This window comes from Manis pentadactyla, chromosome 17, assembly GCF_030020395.1.
Source record: "Manis pentadactyla isolate mManPen7 chromosome 17, mManPen7.hap1, whole genome shotgun sequence".
NCBI classification, from domain to species: Eukaryota; Metazoa; Chordata; class Mammalia; order Pholidota; family Manidae; genus Manis; species Manis pentadactyla.
The window spans coordinates 7139855-7161869 of NC_080035.1; the positions used below are offsets into that span (position 1 = coordinate 7139855).

The 22015-nt window shown below is 35.3% G+C and overlaps 1 protein-coding gene across 3 annotated transcripts in view; it reads right to left on the bottom strand.

The window, feature by feature from the left end:
• The window catches only part of FNDC3A (fibronectin type III domain containing 3A), a 193955-nt gene that overhangs the window by 58049 nt on the left and 113891 nt on the right, over positions 1-22015 (bottom strand). For 2 of the 3 annotated variants that reach the window (XM_036904142.2, XM_036904152.2), the window contains exon 4: positions 11205-11281. In XM_036904142.2, coding sequence (XP_036760037.2) covers positions 11205-11281 — 77 coding nt within the window. Of the gene's footprint in view, positions 1-11204; positions 11282-15115; positions 15326-22015 lie in introns of those variants that run through there. The other variant, XM_036904168.2, reaches the window with a different exon arrangement.

A 22015-nucleotide genomic window follows, 5' to 3' on the forward strand; every position in this document is an offset into this window, starting at 1 on the left:
TTTGAACCTTACTGGAGTTGCAAGGACACACAGGAAAATCTAAAAGAACATAGGATTTTATCTCAAAACTAGGACTCCCTCTACTAAAACAGGGCCCTTATCCTTTTACTTAAATGATTACTGTCAAGGTACAACAAATTGCTAATAGTACCTTTCCTAAGGAAACAGAAAATGACTAAAACATAAAGTGCTAACTTAAAGGCAAATCCTGATATTTTCAGGAAGGACAAGCTTTATGCTTAAGAATAGAAAATTTTGTACATAAAATGTATGTGCTTGGTAGGTATATTAGAAAACAAACTTATTTGGGTACAGAGAAACCTGAATTACAAGTGATTAGTTTTACAAAGAAGCTGCTATTAAATAGACTATTAAATAGCCCTACCTGGTGGAGTATGAGATAACTTGTCCATAATATGGGGTTAGAAGACCAAATTAATTCACTGTTTTTTATATGCTACCTTTAGAACTACAATGCCTTGCTTCCAGCAAAATGTGTGCCTCATATTCTGCCTTTCTCCCTATTTAACTCAGTTCTGAACTGAAGCCTCAGACAAGTACATACAGTTGGTGGAAACAAAAATCATTATCAGGAACCCTTGCCAAAGAGACTCTGGAAACTGTTTATAGCCTTTTAGCCATTAAACTACAAGAAGGGAGATGAGGAAGAGTTTGGAATGAGTTTCAGTGTGCCAAACCATAGTGTCCATCACAATATACTACTTTAACCTTTATCAACTCACAAATCTTAAATGACCTCCTATTTCTGATAGGATTATAGTCCATACTTTTCATTCTGGCATTCAATTTGGTTCCAACCTACCTTCCTATCTGTACCTTTCTTCTACACCAAATCCTTAACATTTAACTCCACCCAGGCTGGCATATTTAAAAAACCTATCTTCATCCTGACCTATGCATTTCTGTATCTTGTATTTTTGTTTATGCCACCTTTCCTCTTCGTTTTGCTTCCCCTTAACCTGTAACCATGCAAATCCTATCTAGCCTTCAAAACCTAGCTCTAACATTACTTCTTCCAATCATTTAAAAAATATTTGTTTCTGAACAAAATAGAGATATTGGTAATTAGGAGAGAATAAATGTCAGTGTGATAGATGTCCTTATGGGGGCACACATACTACTGGACAAACATAACAGTAAATTATTTAGCATGCTGCAAGGAGATTAATAGTGTGTGGGGAAAAACAGAGGAGATAAGGGTAATTACAAGTATTATGTGAAAGGGACAGGCTGCAGCATAAAATAGAATGATCAGGATAGGTCTTACTGACAAAATGAAATTTGAGCAGACTTGAAGCAACTGAAGGAATTAGCCATGCAGAAATCTGGAATAGTGCTCTGGGCAGAGGGAATAGTGAGAACAAAGCACCTAATGTAAATGTAGATAGAAGGAAGCCAGTGTGACTGGATGAGCATACAGGAAGATGGAGAGAAGCAGATGAGGTCAAAGAGACAAAGAGGGAGGCCAGGTCACGTAGGGTTGTATAGGCTATTCAAGACTTGGACTTCGGCATTTACTATCAGTGAAATGGGAAACCATCACAGAGTTTTGGGCAGAAGAGTGATACAAGCCAGATGTTGCCAGCCAGGGATGATTTTGCCTACCTGGAGGATGTTTGGTAGTATCTGGAGACATTTTCCTTTGTCATAACTCAAGGGGGCACTACTGGCATCTAGTGGGTAGAGAGGTCAGGGATGATGCTAAATACCCTACAAAACAGAGGACAATTCCCTATAACAAAAAATGATTAGGCCTAAAATGTCTATAATGTTGAGGTTGAGAAACTCTGATACAACTTTACATTTAACAGGATTATTCTAACTGCCGAGTTTTGAATAGATTGTAGGGCAAGGGCAATAAGGGGAAAGTGTTCAGGATAGCTTACTGGAGTAGCTAGGTAAGAGACAGTGGTGGTTTGGTCCATGGCGTTAGCAGTGAAGGTGGTGACAAGTGAGTCACATTCCACATATATTTAAAAGTAGAACAACAAGATTAGCTGATGATTCTATTGGAAAAGTGATAAACAAAAGTTATGGAACAATGATATTTCATGAACCATGATGGAGAAGCCTATAGGGTAGAACCAGTTGTTTTGGGAGAAAATTTGGAGCATTAGGTTTTGGACATGTGAATTTGGTTAAATTTAAGAGACATCTAGGTGGCAATGTCAAGTAGGCAGATATACTAGTCTGCAGTTCTGGAAAGACTGGACAAGAACAACAAAGTTAGACAAAAGACAACTAAGAGTGTGGAAAGTTTGGGTGTATCAAGGAGGAAGGGTCAACTTTGTCAAATGCTGCAGACAGATCAAGCAAGATAAAGACTAATAACTGACTGTTAGATTTAGCAATATGGAAGTTAGCCTTGATGAGAGCAGTTTTGGTGTAATTACAGGGTCAAGCCTGACAAGAATGGGTCTGAGAAAGAAAATGGGGAGTAGAATTAGAGAGCTAACTGCACAATTTTGGGAAGTTTTCCAGTAGAGGGGAATATGGACATAGGGTTGTAGCTGGTAGTAATGGAGTCAAGACACTTTATGAAATTTTTGTTTTTAGTGAGAGCAATTACAACATGCTAATATGCTAATGAGAATGATCCCTGAGAGAGTATGAAACTGATGATATAGGAGAGAGAGGAGAAAAATAGGAGAATAAATATCCTTGAGCAGTCAAAAAATGATGGGATCCAGTGGGGTACTAGATAAGTATGTTTCTGTTCTAGATGAAAAAGAAGAATATGTGGGTCAAGATGGGAAGGCAAAGCTTGTTAACTCCAGTGCTGATAGAGATGTGGAGCTAGTAGTCTGTGGAATGTTTCTTTTGCTTGCTCTCCAAGAACCCTTTCCTAGGCACCACAATCTCTGCCTCCTATCATTTCTATTGCATTTACTATGCATCATTTGTTTAGTATTTGTAACACTAATACTTGTTAACTTTCCAAATACATAAATCTTCCTCTATAACTTAACTCTAAGTTCCTTAAGGGACATGAATTAACTATCATAACAATGCTTCACATAGGTACTATTATTTTCTTCAGTTTTCTGATGGGGATACTGTGGCACAGAGATGTTAAATAACCTGTTAAGGTCACACAGTAGTAAGTGGAGGAGCTAGTATTTGAACTCAAGCAATCTGGCTTTTATTTTATGTTCTTTTCTACTTTGTGGGTACAGAATCCACCCGTGATTATCTTTTAGTGGATTTATTTTCAAATTTCATAACACAAATGAGATCTCACTGGCTAAATTATTTATGAAATTAAAACCACTTTTCTGCTGAAAAACTATTAAAATACAAAGATAAGCTGGGGGAAGGGAGAATGGGGAGTTATTGTTTAACAGAAGTTTGTTTTGCAAGATGAAAAGAGTTCTGTGAATGGATGATGGTAATGGTAGTTCAACATTGTGAATGCACTAATGTCAATGAATGAGTACTTAAAATGGTTATGATGGTAAAGTTAAGTACACACATAAAAAAAAAAAGAAAAAAGAAAAAAAGAAAGCCAAGAAGCAGAGGAAAGAGAGAGAGAGAAAAAAAAGAGCCAGATCAGGACCACCCCAGTACTTCAAGTGACCATGTGAGCGGCTAGCGACTGCAGAGCAAGGACAGAGACCTCAAACTACTAAGTCCAGCTGCTGACAAATGACCAACCATGCAGACATTGAATTTTAAATGAAAAGGTACATTAATGGTGACAATTAAAATAAAAACAATGAGTCGTGAAAAGGAAAAATAAAAGATGAAATATAACTTAAATTAAGCTATGTTAAAATTAGAACGAAGACAATGAAATATTAAATACGGCTATCAGCATAGTCTGACCACCTAACCACATGTCAGACAATTTCTTATTATTTGCCTCATGTCAAAGTTTTATTGAATACAGACATAATTGAGGGGCTGCAGAGAAAGGAGGTTATATTTACTATCTGACATTTTCTATAGTATCTTCTCCACCAGAATGTACATTCCATGACAAATCTGTTGTTTATCATTTTCTCTCAATACCTGAAACAGTCCATCTAGCATAGAATAGATGCTCAAAAACAAATGAACAAAAACCCCAAAATGTGTTGAATCAGTGATATGACCAAAAATAAATGTATTTTATTAGTTCTGCTAGAATGCCACATTTCTTTCCCCCTCTTAAGAACACCAAACTACTAGAGTTCTGTGACTTCCTCAAGTCCTACAACTTTTGCTGCCCGTCTACTTCTGTCAGCTTACTTCAATGGCTTCACCCTGAACCCAGAACAACTCCAAGTTTAAGCTATTAAACAATACGGACATTTCCGACCATTCAACAGATTTATTTTACATATCTAACTACATATCACATAGAACAATGTCAGTAAGTGACCACAACCTTTCTCTCCATCTCTTAATATAACTCTTCATCCTCATCTAAACCGCTAAGTCCCTTACTTTCCAGTCTCTTATACTATACCCATCTTTTTTGGCTATTCTCCCAAGGAGGGACAGAGAAAACTAAGATCAGACTAGTTTGTAGAATCTCTGAAAAAAATCACTGACCTAATTGTTGCATGCTGACATAAGGCAAAGTGAAATACCAAGCCCAAGTCAAAGGAATAATCTGAAACTTTTCCTGATGCTGATGTAAGTCCTTTCCCCACAATATAAAATCTACAATTCTCTTCCTGTTAAGAACCCTCTCATCACCATAGCAACCCACATTCCATAAAAAACAGGGGAGCCATTTACAAGAAAGCAGGGGGAAAGAACTTTTGATATTGCTTTTCAGGTAGTTTATAATCTTTTCTCATTCAGGTAGTTTATAATCTTTTATTGATAAATCCTTAACCTGATCACTAAAATATCAAGTGTTAATCTGTGCTGCATGCTCTTAGGGATTATAAATTGGTATTATTTCCCAGTAAATTAAGTTTCTTCTACTGTCAAAATTTACTTTCTGAGTTTTCTTTGTGTTTTACAGTTTTTATTTATTTTTACATTTGATGTATTATTAGATCACTTGGCACATATTTCTGCCCCTATGTGGTGTATCAATCTCTCAGAAACTTTCCTTTATTTGTTAAACTACAATAATAAAGCTCATTATAATGATGTCTAAAATGATGTTCACAATTTTGTGATTAGAAAAAAAGCTAATGGGAAATACAGTTGACACCTGAACAATGCAGGGGTTAGGGGCACAGACCCCCCAACATAGTAAAAAAATCTATGTACAACTTTTGACTCTCCCAAAACTTTACTAATAGCCTACTGTTGACTGGAAGCCTTACTGATAATGTAAGTAGTCAATTAACACATATTTTTAAAGTTATGTGTACCGTATACTCTTACAATAAAGTAAGCTTGAAAAAAAAATATTAAGAAAATCATAAGAGAAAACACACTTACAGTACTGTGCTGTATTTATTGAGAAAAAAGACATATAAATGGACCCACAGGTCCAAACCCGTGTTGTTCAAGGACCCACTGTACACTGTTTACAGAGATTTTATCAATTGTAATATTCAATACAATTCTTTCCTACCTTTTTATATGTATTCCAAGTTTTCTACATAATCATGATCAGAAAAATAAAAATTGTATGTTATCACTAAATACATTTCCCATTGGCTTTTTTGCAAAATTAACATTCCTTTATATTTAAGATTCTGGTCAACAAATTCATTTTGGTTTCAGCGTATCATTTTAATTAGCTTGAGGTTGCACTAGCAGATTAAACAGTATCTTATACAATTTCATGGGTAATAAAAATTTGTAAAATAATGATCTTTAAAAATGATTATCCATTTTTCTGATCTAACAACAAAAGTTATGTGTGTAACTAAAAACTTAAGTCTATTTTAAAAGCTATTTTTGCTTACTAATGGAAAAGGAGAAAAATCATCCTTAGGAACTCTACCTTTCTGGTGACAGGGGCATTCGATACCTTTATAAACAGCATCTTTTTCTTCAAAAGTTAAAGTTAGCAGAATAAAATAATCCAGTTCCCCATTACTGTTGAGTAGAATGTTAAAAAGCATCAGAGAAGGAAGGTACAAAAATTATAAAATAAACAATATTGTAGAATTCTTGAATAAGAATGCAAGGTAAGTATTAAAAAACTGGCTATTTTAAGAGGCGGTTTGGGCTTTGCAAACCGCAAATGAGAAAACTGGATCAATTATTCTCAAAGTTACCCAATGTTCGATAACCTGACTGTCTAATGTTATTCTTAAAAATGAATTTAAAGTACGGATTAATGGTGAGTTCTTACCTGAAGTGCTTCTAAACTTAAGAGGGACATGCCATGTACAAACATCACAAATTTGAAGGTTGATAAATCCTTAGTAAATCGTGACTTGTTCATGTGTTTCTTCCATAGGTACTTTCATTAAATCTTGATAAGATATTTCTATCTTTAGACCTTTCATTTTTCTGTCCCAATATGCTCTTAGGTACATAGCATTACTATTTCCTTAGTAATGGAGCTAAACAGTCCTAAAACTATTGATTTTTGCAGTCCTTTCTTGCCTGACCAGACATTTTAGATTACACAAATTTGCTAAATCTTATTAGCAAGTAATGAATTACATGATATGGCAAAAATATTTGAACCTCCTTGGAACACTGGCTTTCAACAACAGATATATATAAGGCAAGGGATGGAGGTGATTAGATCTGCTGCCACAAGGGGAGATCAGTGCATGAAAGTCTAAAAGGAGACCACAGATAAGAGCTATTTATGTGTTTAATGTGTGTGTCTTGGTCTGGCTGAGCCAAATACTACCTGTACTTTATTATAGGCATGTATGTGTCTTAACATTTCATTCAATTCCCAGCTTCTAGACTTGTTAATATAATTATGTTTGCTTATGTGTCAAGTTTCGGACAATTATCAAGTGCTTAGCTGTGCCTAGAACCTGGCTCTTACCTATGTTCTAACATCAGAAATTGTGTATGTCAGGGAATCGGGGGTGTTTTGACAGTGATGTAAAAAATGCTAGAATCCAGTCTACACTGTGAGCGCTCAAATTCTTTCAATAACAATGAGACCAGATCTTTGTTCTGTAATTGCCCCTGAATGCTTGAAAATGATATATTTCCTAAAGATAATCTTATTTTTAAATTAAGATTGGTAATAGTAGCTCACTTAGCCTCACATAATCCTTTCAGTGACATTACTGTTGAAGTTACATGTTTGACAAATATTTTTGAAACACCTACTATACTTCAGTTATCACAAAACAAAATTAATTAAAAGGCAGCTCTTATCCTCAAAGAACTTAAAATCTCATAGAAAAAGTACATACACATACGACAATACTAGATGGTATGTAAAACATACCCAAAAAGTGGTACCAGTAACTTGATGTAGGTCCTCAAGGATGGGTAGAATTTCAAAGGGCAGAAATGAGGGAATGAATGAATAATCCAGACAACAGCATTAACCAAACCATGGATAAAGGAAAACAAGTGAGCATGTAAGTGCAGGCATACCTTGTTTTAATGTGTTTCACAGACATCACATTTTTAACGAATCGAAGATTTGTGGCACCCCTGCATAGAGCAAGTATACTGGCATTGTTCCAAGAGCATTTGCTCACAACTTTGCATCTGTGTCATATTTTGGTAAATCTTGCAATATTTCAATTTTTTTTCATGTATTATTATATTTGTTATGAGGATCTGTGATTAGTGATCTTTGATGTTGCTTTTGTGACTATTTTGGGTGTCACAACCACATCCATATGAGATGATGAAGCTTAATTGATAAATGTTGTATGTGATCTGACTGCTCCACCAACCAGCCGTTTCCCCATTTCTCTCCTTGGGATGCCAGTCCCATTCCCTGAGACAATAATATTGAAATTAGGCCACTTAATAACCCTGTAATGGCCTCTAAGTGTTCAATCAAGTGAAGGCAAGTCACATGGTTCTCACCGTAAATCAAAAGTTAGAAATTATTAAGCTCACTGAGGAAGGCACATCAAAAGCTGAGTTAGGCTGAAAACTAGACCTCTTGTGCCAAACAGCCAAGTTATGAATGCAAAGGAAATATTCTTGAAAGAAATTAAAAGTGCTATTCCGTGAGCACATGAATGATAAGAAAAAACATTTTTGCTGATCTGGAGAAAGTTTCAGAGGTCTGGACAGAGGATCATACCATCCACAACATTCTCTTAAATCAAATCATAATCCAGAGGAAGGTCCTCTTCAATTCTATTGAAGAGAGGTGCAGAAGCTGCAGAAGAAAAGTTGAAAGCTAACAGAGAACTAGAATTATAAGTGGAGCCAGAAGATGTGACTGAATTGCTGCAATCTCATGATCAAACTTTAATGAGTGAAGTTTGATCTTATAAATAGTGAAGAAATGGTTTCCTAAGCAAAGAAAGTGGTTACCTGAGATGGATGCTGTGAAGATTGTTGAAATGACAACAAAGGGTTTAGAATATTACATACACTTAGTTGATAAAGCAGTGGCAGGGTTTGAGAAGACTGACACCAACTTTGAAAGAAGTTCAGCTGTGGGTAAAATGCTATCAAACAGCATTGCATGCTACAGAGAAATCATTCAAGAAATGAAGAGTCAATCGATGCAGAAACTGTTTTATTTTGAGAAACTGCCACAGCTAACCCAGTCTTCAGCAACCATCATTATCAAATTAAGACCCTCTTCCAGTAAAATGATGCCTCACTTGAAAGCTCAGATGACAGCATTTTTTAGCAATATTAGCAATTAATTATCTAAGGTATGTACATTGTGTTTTAAGACAATGCTACCACATACTCAATGGACTACCATACAGTGTAAACAAATTTTTATACCTACTGGGAAACCAAAAATTAATTTGACTCACTTTATTGCTATATTAACTTTACTACAGTGGCCTGGAACCAAACCTACAATATATCCAAGATATGTCTATAGTCATGTTTGGCTACAAAAACTCGTATGTGATCAGGCATATCAAGAGAAGGGGACAAAGACGAACAACAGCAGAACTGTGGAAGGCTTTATATGTCAAGAAATCTAGACTACACTGAATGGACAAGTCAACTTAAAGGCTCTTTGTAAGCACAAAAATGGAAAGCTATTTACTTCAAAGAAGTAATATAAGAAGATTAATTTAGTGGCTCTTGGCCTAAAGATACAGAACTTCAACTTGGATGCTTATGTGACTGATTTGCAAATATTTACTGATTCTCTACTATATGACAGGTACTGCTCTCAGCATTGAGGAAATACAGATGAGTAAAAGTCCTATATGATCTGGTCTCATTACTTCCCTGACCTCATTATGTATTATTTTGCCTTGAGTTCAGTCCGGCCACAGTGGCTTCCTTGCCATTCGCAGGCATGCTCTCACCTTAGGCCATTTGCACTGGCTGTTTCTGTTCCCAGAATATCTTTCCACAGATAAATGCATGGCTAACTCCCACCTGTCCTTCAAGACTTGGTTCAAATGTCACCCTTCCAATGACTATTCTGACCACCCCATTAAAAAATGTAACCAGCTCTAGCTTCTTTCTTTGTCCCCCATATCACTCACCACCAAATACACTACACAATTTATCCATTTATTAAGCTTACTGTTTGCTTCTCTCCACAAGAATGTTAACTACAAAGAGATGGAGGTCTTTGCTTCTTTTACTCATATATATATATATATATCACAAGCACCTACAAGAATGCCTGACATATATGAGCACTCAATACATATTTGGTGAACACCAATACAGGAACTGTAAGAATTCATAATCACAGGAAACAGAATTAACTAAACAGTATGATAAATCATTAAAACAGATATACATAATGTGCCATGAGAACCCAAAAGGAAATGTTCAAGGAAAGCTACTTTTAGAGTGAACGAGAAGGGTAGGAATTTACCATAAAAAAAAAAAAAATAGAAGATAGTGTTAGCTGAGAGAAGAGCAGGAAACCCTATAATTGTGTGCAATTAAGTTATCTTAATCATCTTTATGTCACTAGCACCTAATACAGAGCTTGGCACATGATGCATTCAATACATGTTTGTTGATCTGAATTACACTAGAGAGGGAAGACCAGGTGTGGTCTTCATGTAAGTGGAGAAAGGTCTGAGAAGGAGCAACCAGAGAAGCAGAAAGAATCATGACAGCATTTTGTCATGGAAATCTGGGGTAAATTATATCAATGGTGTCAAATGTTTAGAGGTCAGAGAGGATTAGGCTGGAAAAAAGACCTTTGGGTTTGGTACATATCAGGGAGCAGATTTAGTAGGACAATAGTCAGAATGCAGACTATAATAAATTAAGGAGTCAGTATGTTAAACATAAGTAGAGATATGAACAGACTATTCTTTAAAAAGCTTACAAAGTACTTTCCAATATGTTATATATGTTATCATATCATCTGAAGACACAGAAATGATGTGTCCAAGGCCATGCAGCAACAAGGGTTTGAAATAAGATATGGATCCAGCTTTTCTGACTCTACTTCTCAGACTATTTCCATTCTCCTCACCAGCATGGTCTTCTTCTGTCATCATTCATTTAGTAGTGGGCTTCATAGAGTGGGCTGTGAATCCATCACAATATCCTACCAATATTCTGGCATAATCAGGGAGGAAATAAAGGGTCTTAAGAAAATTTCAAGTGCAAATTTAGTGCTAGGAAAAGAAACTGGGTATTTCCAAATAGTATTTGAGGCCAGGAATGCAGACTACACAGAATCTCAGTAGCAGAAGATATTGGACTCCTACAGATCTTGCAGTTTAAGATGGCTATATTGTATTCTTTAAATCAAAGCTTACCAACTGGTATGCAGGGAAGGGTTATAGGTGTAGGGTTGCAGACCTACAGGTCTCCATTCTCTTCTTTTTACCACAATACCATCCAATCATTATGGGTATCTGTGAGCCATTTTGAGTAAGATTGGAAGCATTATCTTGGGTTACTTCTAAGCAAATTATTTAATAAATGTGTGTATAGGCAATTTTAAACCTTACATTATTTACACATTCAGAGAGATAAAACTCTAGAATTAATTCTCTGTACTTCAATACCCAAACTGATAAATGCTGCCAATTTAATTTTTCCTCCTTTACAAACATTCTAAATGTACTAAGGCTTCAGCACTTAAGTGGTATTTTTTATTTGAATTAAAGTTAAACAGTAACACTATGATCACCATTATGTAAACAGAAAAATAACATAAAACATACCTGTGGGGCATATCCAGGAGGCACGTAAATAGGAGGCACAGAACCATTTGGGGACATCATTGGAACCTGAGCAGGACCTGAATGGGTCACAGAAATGACCTATTAAACCCAGGATTATTTAGCGACTTAAAGTTGAAAACAATTTGAATTACACTTTGAATACTTCATTTACACTAAACACTCAAACTAATAGTGATTGTGTTATTATGACAAACAATTCAGATAATTTACCTGTTAGAAAAGTTTATCTTGGTAAGTGCACTGGTTGCTCTCTACCTGCAACTGTGTTTCTTAAACTTGCCTGGTGATCTTAATAGTCACCTGGGGAGCATTTTAAATCACACAGATTTCTAGGCTCTCCTAGAGATTCTTATTTAATGTGATTACAATGGGGTCTCCTGATCAACATTTTTACTTTTATAATTATGCCAGGTGATCCTTATGATTGTGCAAACGTAAGAAATACTGACCTAGAGGAAAATCAAACTAAACTTTGCACATAAAATCAATGGAAGATATAAAAGTTAAAAGCAATAGGAAACATCAAGAAAAAGTCAAGAAGGAAAAGCATTAAGAGGAAGAATAGTTAGAAATTTGGAACTTGCTTTGTTAGGGTTAAAAGTGCCTTGTGTAATATGTAACTAATGTTTGCGGGGCTTGAGAACAAAGAGAAATGCTATGTGTGTGTATTTAGCCAAAAATTTTTTCTATTTCTTACATTAAGAAATTCTTTAAAAAATGAAAAGAAAAATCAGCTTGTCTTATTCTACATTTCCTTTCATTTTTCTAGTGTTATCCAAACAACTTTTATAAATATTATCACTTGTTTACTTTCTCCACCTTTCTGGGATAATGTAAGTCACCTTCGGCAGGTGTGTTTTATTCTTTCTAGGAACTAAAATCTTACTTGCTTTATGTAACTTTTCAAAGAAATTATCTCACAGTCAGATTTTTTTCTCTCCTTGTAATATTAGACTGCATTGTCCTGTCACCCACTAGTTCTTAGTACCTTGAAATGAAACATTTTCAAAAAGCCTTTCTCACTTATAAGGAAATAAAGGTACCAAGTGCTTGATGAAGAATGTTAATGGGGAAGAGTTCCTTTTATATGAAGCATTTCAGCCTTCAGAGTACATATAATGGATCTCAGTTATAAAAGAAATGAAAGAGGAAAAGTTTAATCACAGAGTAGGGAAGAAACAAATTTCACTGGTAACACTACACATACCTCAGAAAAACAGAATAAAGAGCATGGAGGTTACTGCAAATGCAGATTACAGCCACTCTTCTCTTTTTAGGGAAAAAGGAGGGGTGAGGGCCAAACAACAAAGTAGTGGTAGGTGTAGGGGAAGGGAGATGAGAGATAGCAAAGGAAAGAGAAGAGAATGTCAGAAAAAGGTGGGTAACAGGAAGGGAAATCCTCAACAGTGGTATGAAAGAGGGGAAGGAATGGGACAGGGTAAAGACAAGAGGGCAGACAGGAGGGGACAAAGGAGGAGAGATAACAGGAGAAAGGGGTAGGTAAGAGAGAAGACTGGAGGAGAATGAAGAGGGCTTGAATGGATGGAGAGATGGGGAGAGAGATGGGGAGAAGAAAGAAAGAAAAGAGGCAAAAGAATGGGAGCAGAGGAGAAAGAACAAGGAGGGAAGGGAAGGGAGAGAACAGAGTTAAGACTGAAGTGGTTAAGAGGAAGCAAGGAGTGTATGTGTATGAGTGTGTGTTGTTGGGGGCACACTATGCTATATATGATTATAAAAACAGCTTTTCAACAAAATACTCTCCCCATCCAAAGCAAGAACACCAAATACATGAAGTTATTCAGAATATTATCTTAAGATAGCTAATTACATAGCTAATACTAACTTGCTATGTGTCAGGCCTTTTATGTATTTTCCCCCTCATAATCATCTTATTAGGTAATTATTATTACTCCCTCTTCCAGATATGGAAATTGAAGCAGAGAGGTTAAGATTATCAAAGTGGTAAACTAGGATTCAAAACCAGGCTGTTTCGTTTCTAACAATATATCTCTACTACATATTTAGTAAATATTAAAATGTAACGCATTATTTGCAACTGATGTAATTTAAGACCTAAGAATTATGCTCTGATGCTTCTAAGGAAAATTAAGGACTTTGAAAAATGAGAAAGGAAAATAAAACTTTCCAAAATTTAAGCCAGCATTTAACTTACTAAATAAAATTTGTGAGGTGCTTTATACCTTTAGGCAAGAAAGGCTTCATTTAAAACTCACCTTTTAACTTCTGTATGTTGGACTCAAAAGAAAATGAGAATAGTTATAAACTAATGCTAGTTTAGTTCTATTAACTAGTTCATATAAAATAATAGTAAACTAGCTTTCTGAATTCTGAGGGCTGGCTTAGATATTACTCCTATGTGCAGTTTAGCTGGGAACCAGAAAGAATTCATTGAAATTTTTGTAAGATTAGTAAAGGAAATCAGTATTTTTTGAGTTTCTACTCTTATGTGCCAGGGACTGTGGTTCGTTTCTGTGCTGTCAAATTTAATCCCTATATCAACACATCAGAATGGGTTTTTTCATTTTTGTTTCTAGCCATCAGAGTAAAAAATAAGTTATTGCTTATTACATTTAAAATTGTAAACTAGGTAACTGCTTTGGGCTGTCCTTCTTTTACTAAAAGTAATATAAATACTATATAGTTACAATTCAAACCATATTATGCTTTGAAAGCTGCTAAAATACCTTATAATCTAGTAGTACAAAATTCTACTTTATCCCTTAATTATGTATAAATGTGATATTGAAAACAGAACAAAACAAACCCAACCTAAAATGAACCAGCTGTTAATACATGACTAGTTGCAGTCCAGGAATAATGATTAACGCATTTCCTTATGAAGTAATCATTTTACTTTGGCATGTAAATTTTCTCACCCTGAGGCAGAAATAGTCCATGGTTAGATTAAAAAAAAAAAAGGCAATTCATGGATACCATATTTAACGTTCCCCATTGAAGAAATAAAACTCCTATTGTATAAACACAGTAAATGCAAGTATAGTTGTTTAAAACTACAATATTTACAGCACCATTTCTTTATCTATTCCTATGTAAAGTACGAAAACCCTAAAATCTTGTATACTTAATGATGCAAATGTTTGATTACTTTCTTAGTTCCAGCAATACTTAGATTTACAAACCCTGATTAACGGCAGCAAGGGGGGCTTTCTCCCATTGAAGCTACATCTGTTGTAGATTGCACCATTAAATGCACATCGGGCACAAAAGTAGCTATATTTGAACTGTAAATACACCTAGCACTTATATGATTTGAACAAAATCTACCCCAAATCAGAAAGCTATTGATTTCTTTAAAGACAGTTCCTGTTCCAAAATCTTGCAGAAGCAGCAACAATTCTATTTAATAACTTAAGAAATTTGAGATGGCCCTCACCTCAATTCCTTAAAAAAAGTGCCAGCAATGACTTAATAAAGATGGTATTTCACCTAGTATAAGTTTAAAATCTTCATTTTTTAAAATTAGCATATATTCACATTTAATAGTTTTCAAATTTGAGTTTAAATTCTTAAAATGCAAAGGGCTGCTGACTTGCTACACGTTTCCTTTATAAGCAAGCTTTCACAATGGCTTCCAAATAACCTGATGCCAATTTCCAGATTTTACTTATAAAAAAGAAAAACCTAGTAAAATAGAAGCGCTGGAAAGTAATATTCTGTGAAATACGAGACAATTGTAATAGAGCCTGATCTTTTTATATCTACATGGCCACAACTGAAAATATTTTTGCAGTGAGAGATTTGGCATCTACTGAAAAAACATGCATGGCCTGACTCTAGATTAATATAATGCTTTCTATACTTTAAAATAAAAGCAGAATGTTAAAAGAAAAAAGGTCAGCAAATCTTACCACTCATTTTGTTTTCACAGAGGCAGCAGAGAACACGAAAACCCAAGGAAACAGCGTAGTACACGTTAACAGCTTTAATTGGAGAACGGGATTTTTTTTTTTTTTGCAAAGCTCCGAGAGGAAAAGAGCCTTTGACCGAGTCACGTGATGCTATCACATGACCCGCAGCGCCCTGCGTAAAGGAAAGGAACGCAAATATTCCTGCTGGCAGCGTTTAGGATATAGTAAATGATTAAATAATTTCTACTGCTGCTGCATTTAACTTGACGATCCTTGGGAGCTTTCATAATGAACCACCTCTATACTCATCAAAATACACGTGCAGAAATACACAATTGACACAAGATTCTTTTTGTTTTCACTTTCGTCCAATAACACCACAGGCATTATCTTCGGATTCAAATTTTATTAACCAGCCTGTTGTTTTTCACTGAGAGAGTTTAGGACACTTGTAACATTTATTAATTTGGAATATCGTTCTGAAATGTCTTTATGTAACTTGATTCACTCTCCATGCTCACCCTTTAAGGAATACCCACAGCACACAAAAAACTGTCTATAGAATATGGGCTTGACCACTGTGTTCCTCAAACGTGGGATTTATGTTTCAGGCTAGCATTTGCCTCTGAAGCTAATAAAGGCTACCACTTTATTGTTCATTTTACTTCTTGTTGTTGTTTTAAAGATTAAACCTGGACATTAATACAGATACTTGGTGGATGGCATTCTCACTCATAAACATGAAATCTAAAAAGACAGGTCAGGGGTTTATGCTCACAGTACTCTGCCCATGCACACCTGCAGACCAAGAGGGAGATTCAGTTACAAGAGAGGTGTTTTAGACTAAGAAACGCTGGCAGTCTTTTCATTACTTTATGGTGCTATTTAATTTAAGGAAATTTATTAACAGCTACCACGAATATACAGGTAATGATAATGGTTGTGATTTGTAACAGTTGCAGAGTGGAAAGAAAATAGATTTTGGTATCAGGAGATGCAAGTTTTAATAATAGCTTTACTATTAACTAGCAAGGCAATTTACAGCTCTTTGGGCCTCAGTATCCTTCTTTAAAAAGGTTGAAATAATCAACCTCATAGCATTGTTGTGAGAATCAAATTAGATACATTTGAAGTACTGAGTACACTGGTTAGCACCACTCAGTGATAGTAAATTATAAGTGAAAGTATGATCACTGTATGTTTTCAGAAATAACAATATAGTGCAGAGTATGTGCCAGGCACCATTTGGAGTGTTTTACATATTAATTCCCATAATCTTCACAATTACTGAAGTAGGCATCATTTATAGGTAAGAAAACTAAGGCAGAATGCAGTGAAGTAACTTGCTAAGGGCACACGAGGCAAAGCCAGATTATCTAATGATAAGGCTATGTATATATATATATATTAAAAAATATACAAACCATGTTCAAAGGCCCAGTCTACAAAGAGATAGAAAAGAATGGGCAAAGGATAACTTGGAGGAATAGGTTTCAATAAGCCAGGCACCCCAGACAAGATAAGACACCGAAGGAACGTTCTCACAAGTGAGGAAGGTTAACTGTTACCTTCTAAAATCCTACTATAAAGGCAAGGCTGTCTTGAAGAATAAGACTTAAGAGCCAAGAGTCTCCCAGTCTCAACAGAAACTGCTTGTACATGTTGGACTCAGCCTCCCATTTAATCCAATCATGCCTTTGATGTTCAGTCCTTAAACAAAAAGCAAGCCCCTGCAGTCTTCTTCCTCATTTTGGCTCACTTTCAACATAGCTGTTTCCATTTAACTCTTTCACTGATGACCTTCTTCTCAGTTCTCTCCATTCTGTTCACCAAAATCTTTTTTCCTTATTATAAATAAATTCCCCTATATCCTCAACGTTTTCACTTTAACACCTGTTCATGTGCTTCCTTCAAACGAAACCTGGCTCTCCCTCAGCAGTTTTTCCAGCAGCCCCCTGGAGCACATTCTGTCCTGAGACAACTCCAGATAACCCAAGGCTGCTTCCATTACCACTGTTCCCGTTTCACATTTTTTTTCCCTGAGGTCATGCCAAATGAGTACACCACCCTCTATGCCTTCTTGCTGTTGTTCCGCTCAGAACTCATTTATTGAGAACTTTGGCACTGTGTTCACATTTTCTCTATCTCAATTCTTGTTCATCAGCACAATGACTTTAATATCCAAAAAAATGTAGCCTTAAAACTTGCTTGAATTCTTCCATTCTGTTTTTAGTAACCCACCTTCGAAGACACACCCTGGAACTTAGAATTCCACTACCTCATCTTTGAAATCTTAAATTTTAATGTTTCAGTCTCTGGCCACCATATCTTTCATCTCTCTAGTTTTCTTTCTTCTACAGTATTTTTTCTTCTTTACAATGATCTCCTTGTCCTCCTGGTCCAACACTGCCTTCACAGCCTGATTTCCTTTTCCACTGATGTCTTCTTTTTACTTTCCCACCCCTGAAAAATCCCCAATTTCAATCAGATAATTACCTTCTCTTCTCTTAGTCTTGAACAGTAGAAATCAAAATGTACTCACACTGGCATATTTGTAAATTCAGTTATCTCCTATCTCAACTGTCAGCATCACTCAGGAATCCTTTCAGGAATCTCTCTCCGGTTAATAACCTATCTTGTTTTCTAGAGATTATCAGAGATCCCCAACACTCTTTAAGGATCTTCCCCAACCTGACCTCAGCCACATATCTCAGCATGAAATTGCTCTTTCAATGTTATTTACAAACATTTCTCACCTTGTCTATTTTCAGAAGAATCACTGTCCCTTCACTACGTCAAAGCTCTCGCTCCACTTCTACTCTGGGTCTGACCTCTACTTCCTCTTCCACTAGGTCTTTGCTTTATTGTGCATTTCTATCCTATTTAGTATTTTCAATTGTCTTCAGTAACCTACTAACAAGACTTAGCTCTAAATTCTTACTGTTCTCAACTATCCACAGCTGCCACAGAATTCTAATGCCCAGGATTAGTGACATGGTCCAACTTTCAAGGACTTTGCAGTTATAGTATTGAAAATATAAGATAGATGTATTGTGTTTCCTAAAAACCTTATTAATTCAAGAATGTGCATCAAACACTTTTCCTATAGAAATAAACAAAGTGAGAGGATGGATTGAGGACTTTTTAACTATAGGAATGCATTATGCAATGACAATTATATTTCATTTTCCCTTACTTGATTATATGACAATTTTAGAAAACTTAAAATGCATCTGCGTTTTATTTTCACAAGACTGTCTCAAATATTTTATAGACTAAATAGCATGCCATCATATCAATTATTTGTACTTCTTGATAACTTTTTAACACATTAGCTATTAGTGTTCTTGAACTACTAATGTTCAGGTAGGCTTGTCAACACATGCACTAGCACTATGCCTGGGTGACATTGTTTATAGGCACTTATTGGGTACCAGGCACTGGTGTAAGTGCTTTAGAGATAGTAACTCATTTAATCTGCATAATATCCCCACAAAGTAGGATAACTATTTCCATTTTACAGGTGAGGAAACTAAGATACAAAGAGATTAAGTAACTTTAAAGGTCTCATAGCTAGTAAGCTATCCAGTGAATTAAATGACCTAGCTCTAAAATCCATGCTCTTCACTACTTTATCATGCTGCCTTTGATGTTTAGGGTATAACAAACATTACTAAAATGAGTGAGAAAATTGCAGCATAATCATAACAAAATTCACTTTAAGATAAGCCACAAACAGAAAAACACTGAACCATAAATAGAACTAAGCACTGGACATTTGGATGGAAGACCCCACACAATACACCCCCAATATCTGCTAGTTACATGTAATGGTAACAAAGCAAAATATATTTACATGTAATTGACTGAAACTGCTGCAAAGAAAGATCCTAAAAGTTTTTAGTGAGTGATGAATATCATATGGAAAAGTCAGTGAATTACTTAGTAGTCAAACCTGTTCCAAAAGATAAATTAAAGAAGTTTAAGAGATTACACATACCACCAAAAACAAAAGCAAAAAAAAAAAAAACCCAAACAAACCCAAAACCAAAATAAAACAAAACAACTCCAAACAAAATATGAAACACACTGAAGAAAAGGGAAAACTAATACAGGGAAAATTAAGGTAGAAAAATAATATAAACAAGGAGTTGGCTGGTCTTATACTCTTCCTTAGAGTTGGGTCATAAAACCTCTCTAGTTCATCTGAGCTGAATTCTGATTAAAATTAAGACACCAAGGACTACACTGTCAAGCTAGTCCTTATCTTATGCAGATAATTATGTCTCAACCTGCCATACAGGATAGCCCCAATCATGGCTTGAAAAAAACTAAAGCAGATATGACTCAATGCTGAATTCTGCCATACACAAACTTCAGTAAAGCATCAGTAAGTGTCAAACTTCAAGCAATGTCCCCTCAAAAATAACCAGTTGCACAATGAACAGCTAAGACAGCAAGACAGCTGAATCAGCTGACTTGCAGAAAGGATCATTAACTGCAAGGCAAATTAAAAGTTGGAAGTACTGACTTAGATTTTATGAAATTCTTTCTGGTAATAAGTAAACAAGATCAATTGTTTATTGAGGCCGCTTTTAGATTGTAATAATAAAACTGGGTTATTTGCATATCAGAAAATTTAAGAGGCAGACTCATTCAGCTCAGCAAAAAGTGGTTTAAATTCATTAAGATATAAATTTAAAAGAGTGAGGTTGTGAAATATGTTACTCTTCTACTACTCCACAAATATATATCTATTCCTTCAAAAGACTGATTCTGACCATGACAGTGACCCTGATTCTTATGGCAATATTAAGGTACAGGTTCTGAATAAGCATCTAAATAACATATGTTAAGCTCAGGCAGAGCATAACTGATGGATGCCCGTGGCGTCAAGCTCACTGCAAAAGGAAAGGCCAATGAAATCTGCAACTCATCAAGTGCTCTATGGGGGGAGTCTATTACTGGGGAGTGACTGGCAATGAAAGATGCAAATAATCTCAGAAAGTTAGGGAAGTGAAGGGTTAGAATTTAAAAATTTGTTCTTGGTTACAAGTCAAACCTTGTTTAAGTCTGTTATTTGCTTCCCCATGGTTTTTCTTTTTCACCACTTAGTGGCCTTAGTCACTTTCCACATCTGGCCATACAGTAGCATTTTCTTCCTAATTTCCTTCTTTACTTCTATTAAACTAAGGCAACAATTTAACCAAAGTTTTATTTTATATGATTCATGCCAAGAGGAAACAAATGTGAGGATCTCTTAAAAACAGATGTGTTCTGTACTGATTGGGGGATTAACAGTGGCTGGATGAGGGTAGGAGGCTAAATGCTACCCAGATAATGGTTGATACAGAAATCCATGTTCTAATGTAGTATTTCCCAAATATTTGGGTTTATGTGCCAGTAAAAGTTCAAAACAAATTCTGGGGACCTGTTAAGGTACTAGCTTTTTATTAGGCAAAGTGATGACATTAAAAGGAGAAGTAAGGACAGACAGAAAGAAAGGATATTTTAGCCTCAAAAACAATAGGAGGGATTTAACTTCAGAACTTAAAAGTTTAGTTGAATACACTTAGCTTACTGCAAGACCACTACATTATCTTTATTTTTCCCATTTCCTTGACTGGTGAAATATCCCCAAATCTATGGACAAGGATTTGGGAATAACTCTTATTAATAAGAGAGAGAAGATCTGTCCTCAAGGCTGGCTAAACTCTGGTGATGAAAGAGGGAAAAATTAGAGTAAAGGTACAGTAACCACATTATCATCATCCAATCTAAGGGCACTTCTTAAAGAGGGAGCTAAAAATCATTAACATTACATAATTTGGAGTAATTTACTGATTGACAAATTATTCTTATTATACTGAGGGATATGAAAAGTTCTTTAAAAAATTATTAAAAATATAAAATGCTTTATTACTAAACTATTCAAGTACATTAAAGAACATTTTATAGAATATCTGAATATTAAAGAGTAGTGTTAGCAGACCAATTCTTTTTAATATGGTCTTATTTTTAACTTTTTCATAAAACTGCCTGCAACTGTTGTATTTTATGGTTAATAAATTTGAAGCTGTTGATACCTTCAATTGAGTTCTTTTTATGATACTTTAACTTAAGACTATAAGAATTATATTAAGAAAACACTCTGATTCTGAAGTGCCGTCTGGTAAGCTGGGGGCAAATTCTGCTAAGCGGAGGATATTTTCAGTTCTATTTTTTTTCCCTTATTGAAATGCATAATTATTTCAGTCCAAACATTTTCATTGGTATAATACTTCAAATATTTTTACAAACAAAACTCACTAAACTGTCTTTATGGTTTCTTGAATAATTTCACCAAATTTAGATTTTTTTAGCTTACCGTTCCTGAAAGGATTTATTGTAAAAAAGAAAAATTCACTATCAATAATATTATAGATTTAACAAATGACAAAACCAATCAAAATATTTTTCATATATTCTGTGACAGAGATACTTAAGATTGTATCTCTGGAATATATTTCACACTTATCTAAGCAATACGCTTTGCAATGACCCCTCTAATTGGTGGCCTGCTGACACCAGAAGGCCTGCAGGGCCAGCAGCCACCACCCCCAAGAGACTAGAGGGAGTCTGCAGTCTCTAGCCTTCTACACCTAAGAGTACTTTGCTTTACTACTAAGTACCTTAAGTGCTATCTTTGACTGGCTTCTGGCAAGGGTCAGGAAAAGAGAAACTTTATTCAGGCTGTCTTGAAGATTTAACCACAGGTTAAAATGAAAATGAGAGATGGATAAACTGCTCACTAGAGGAAATTGTGGCAGAAGCTGAAAATACAAAACAGTGATCAATCAGATGAATCATGACTTCTTTTCTTTTCTTTTTTGTTAAAAAATGAAGTCTGCTCAAGCTCCA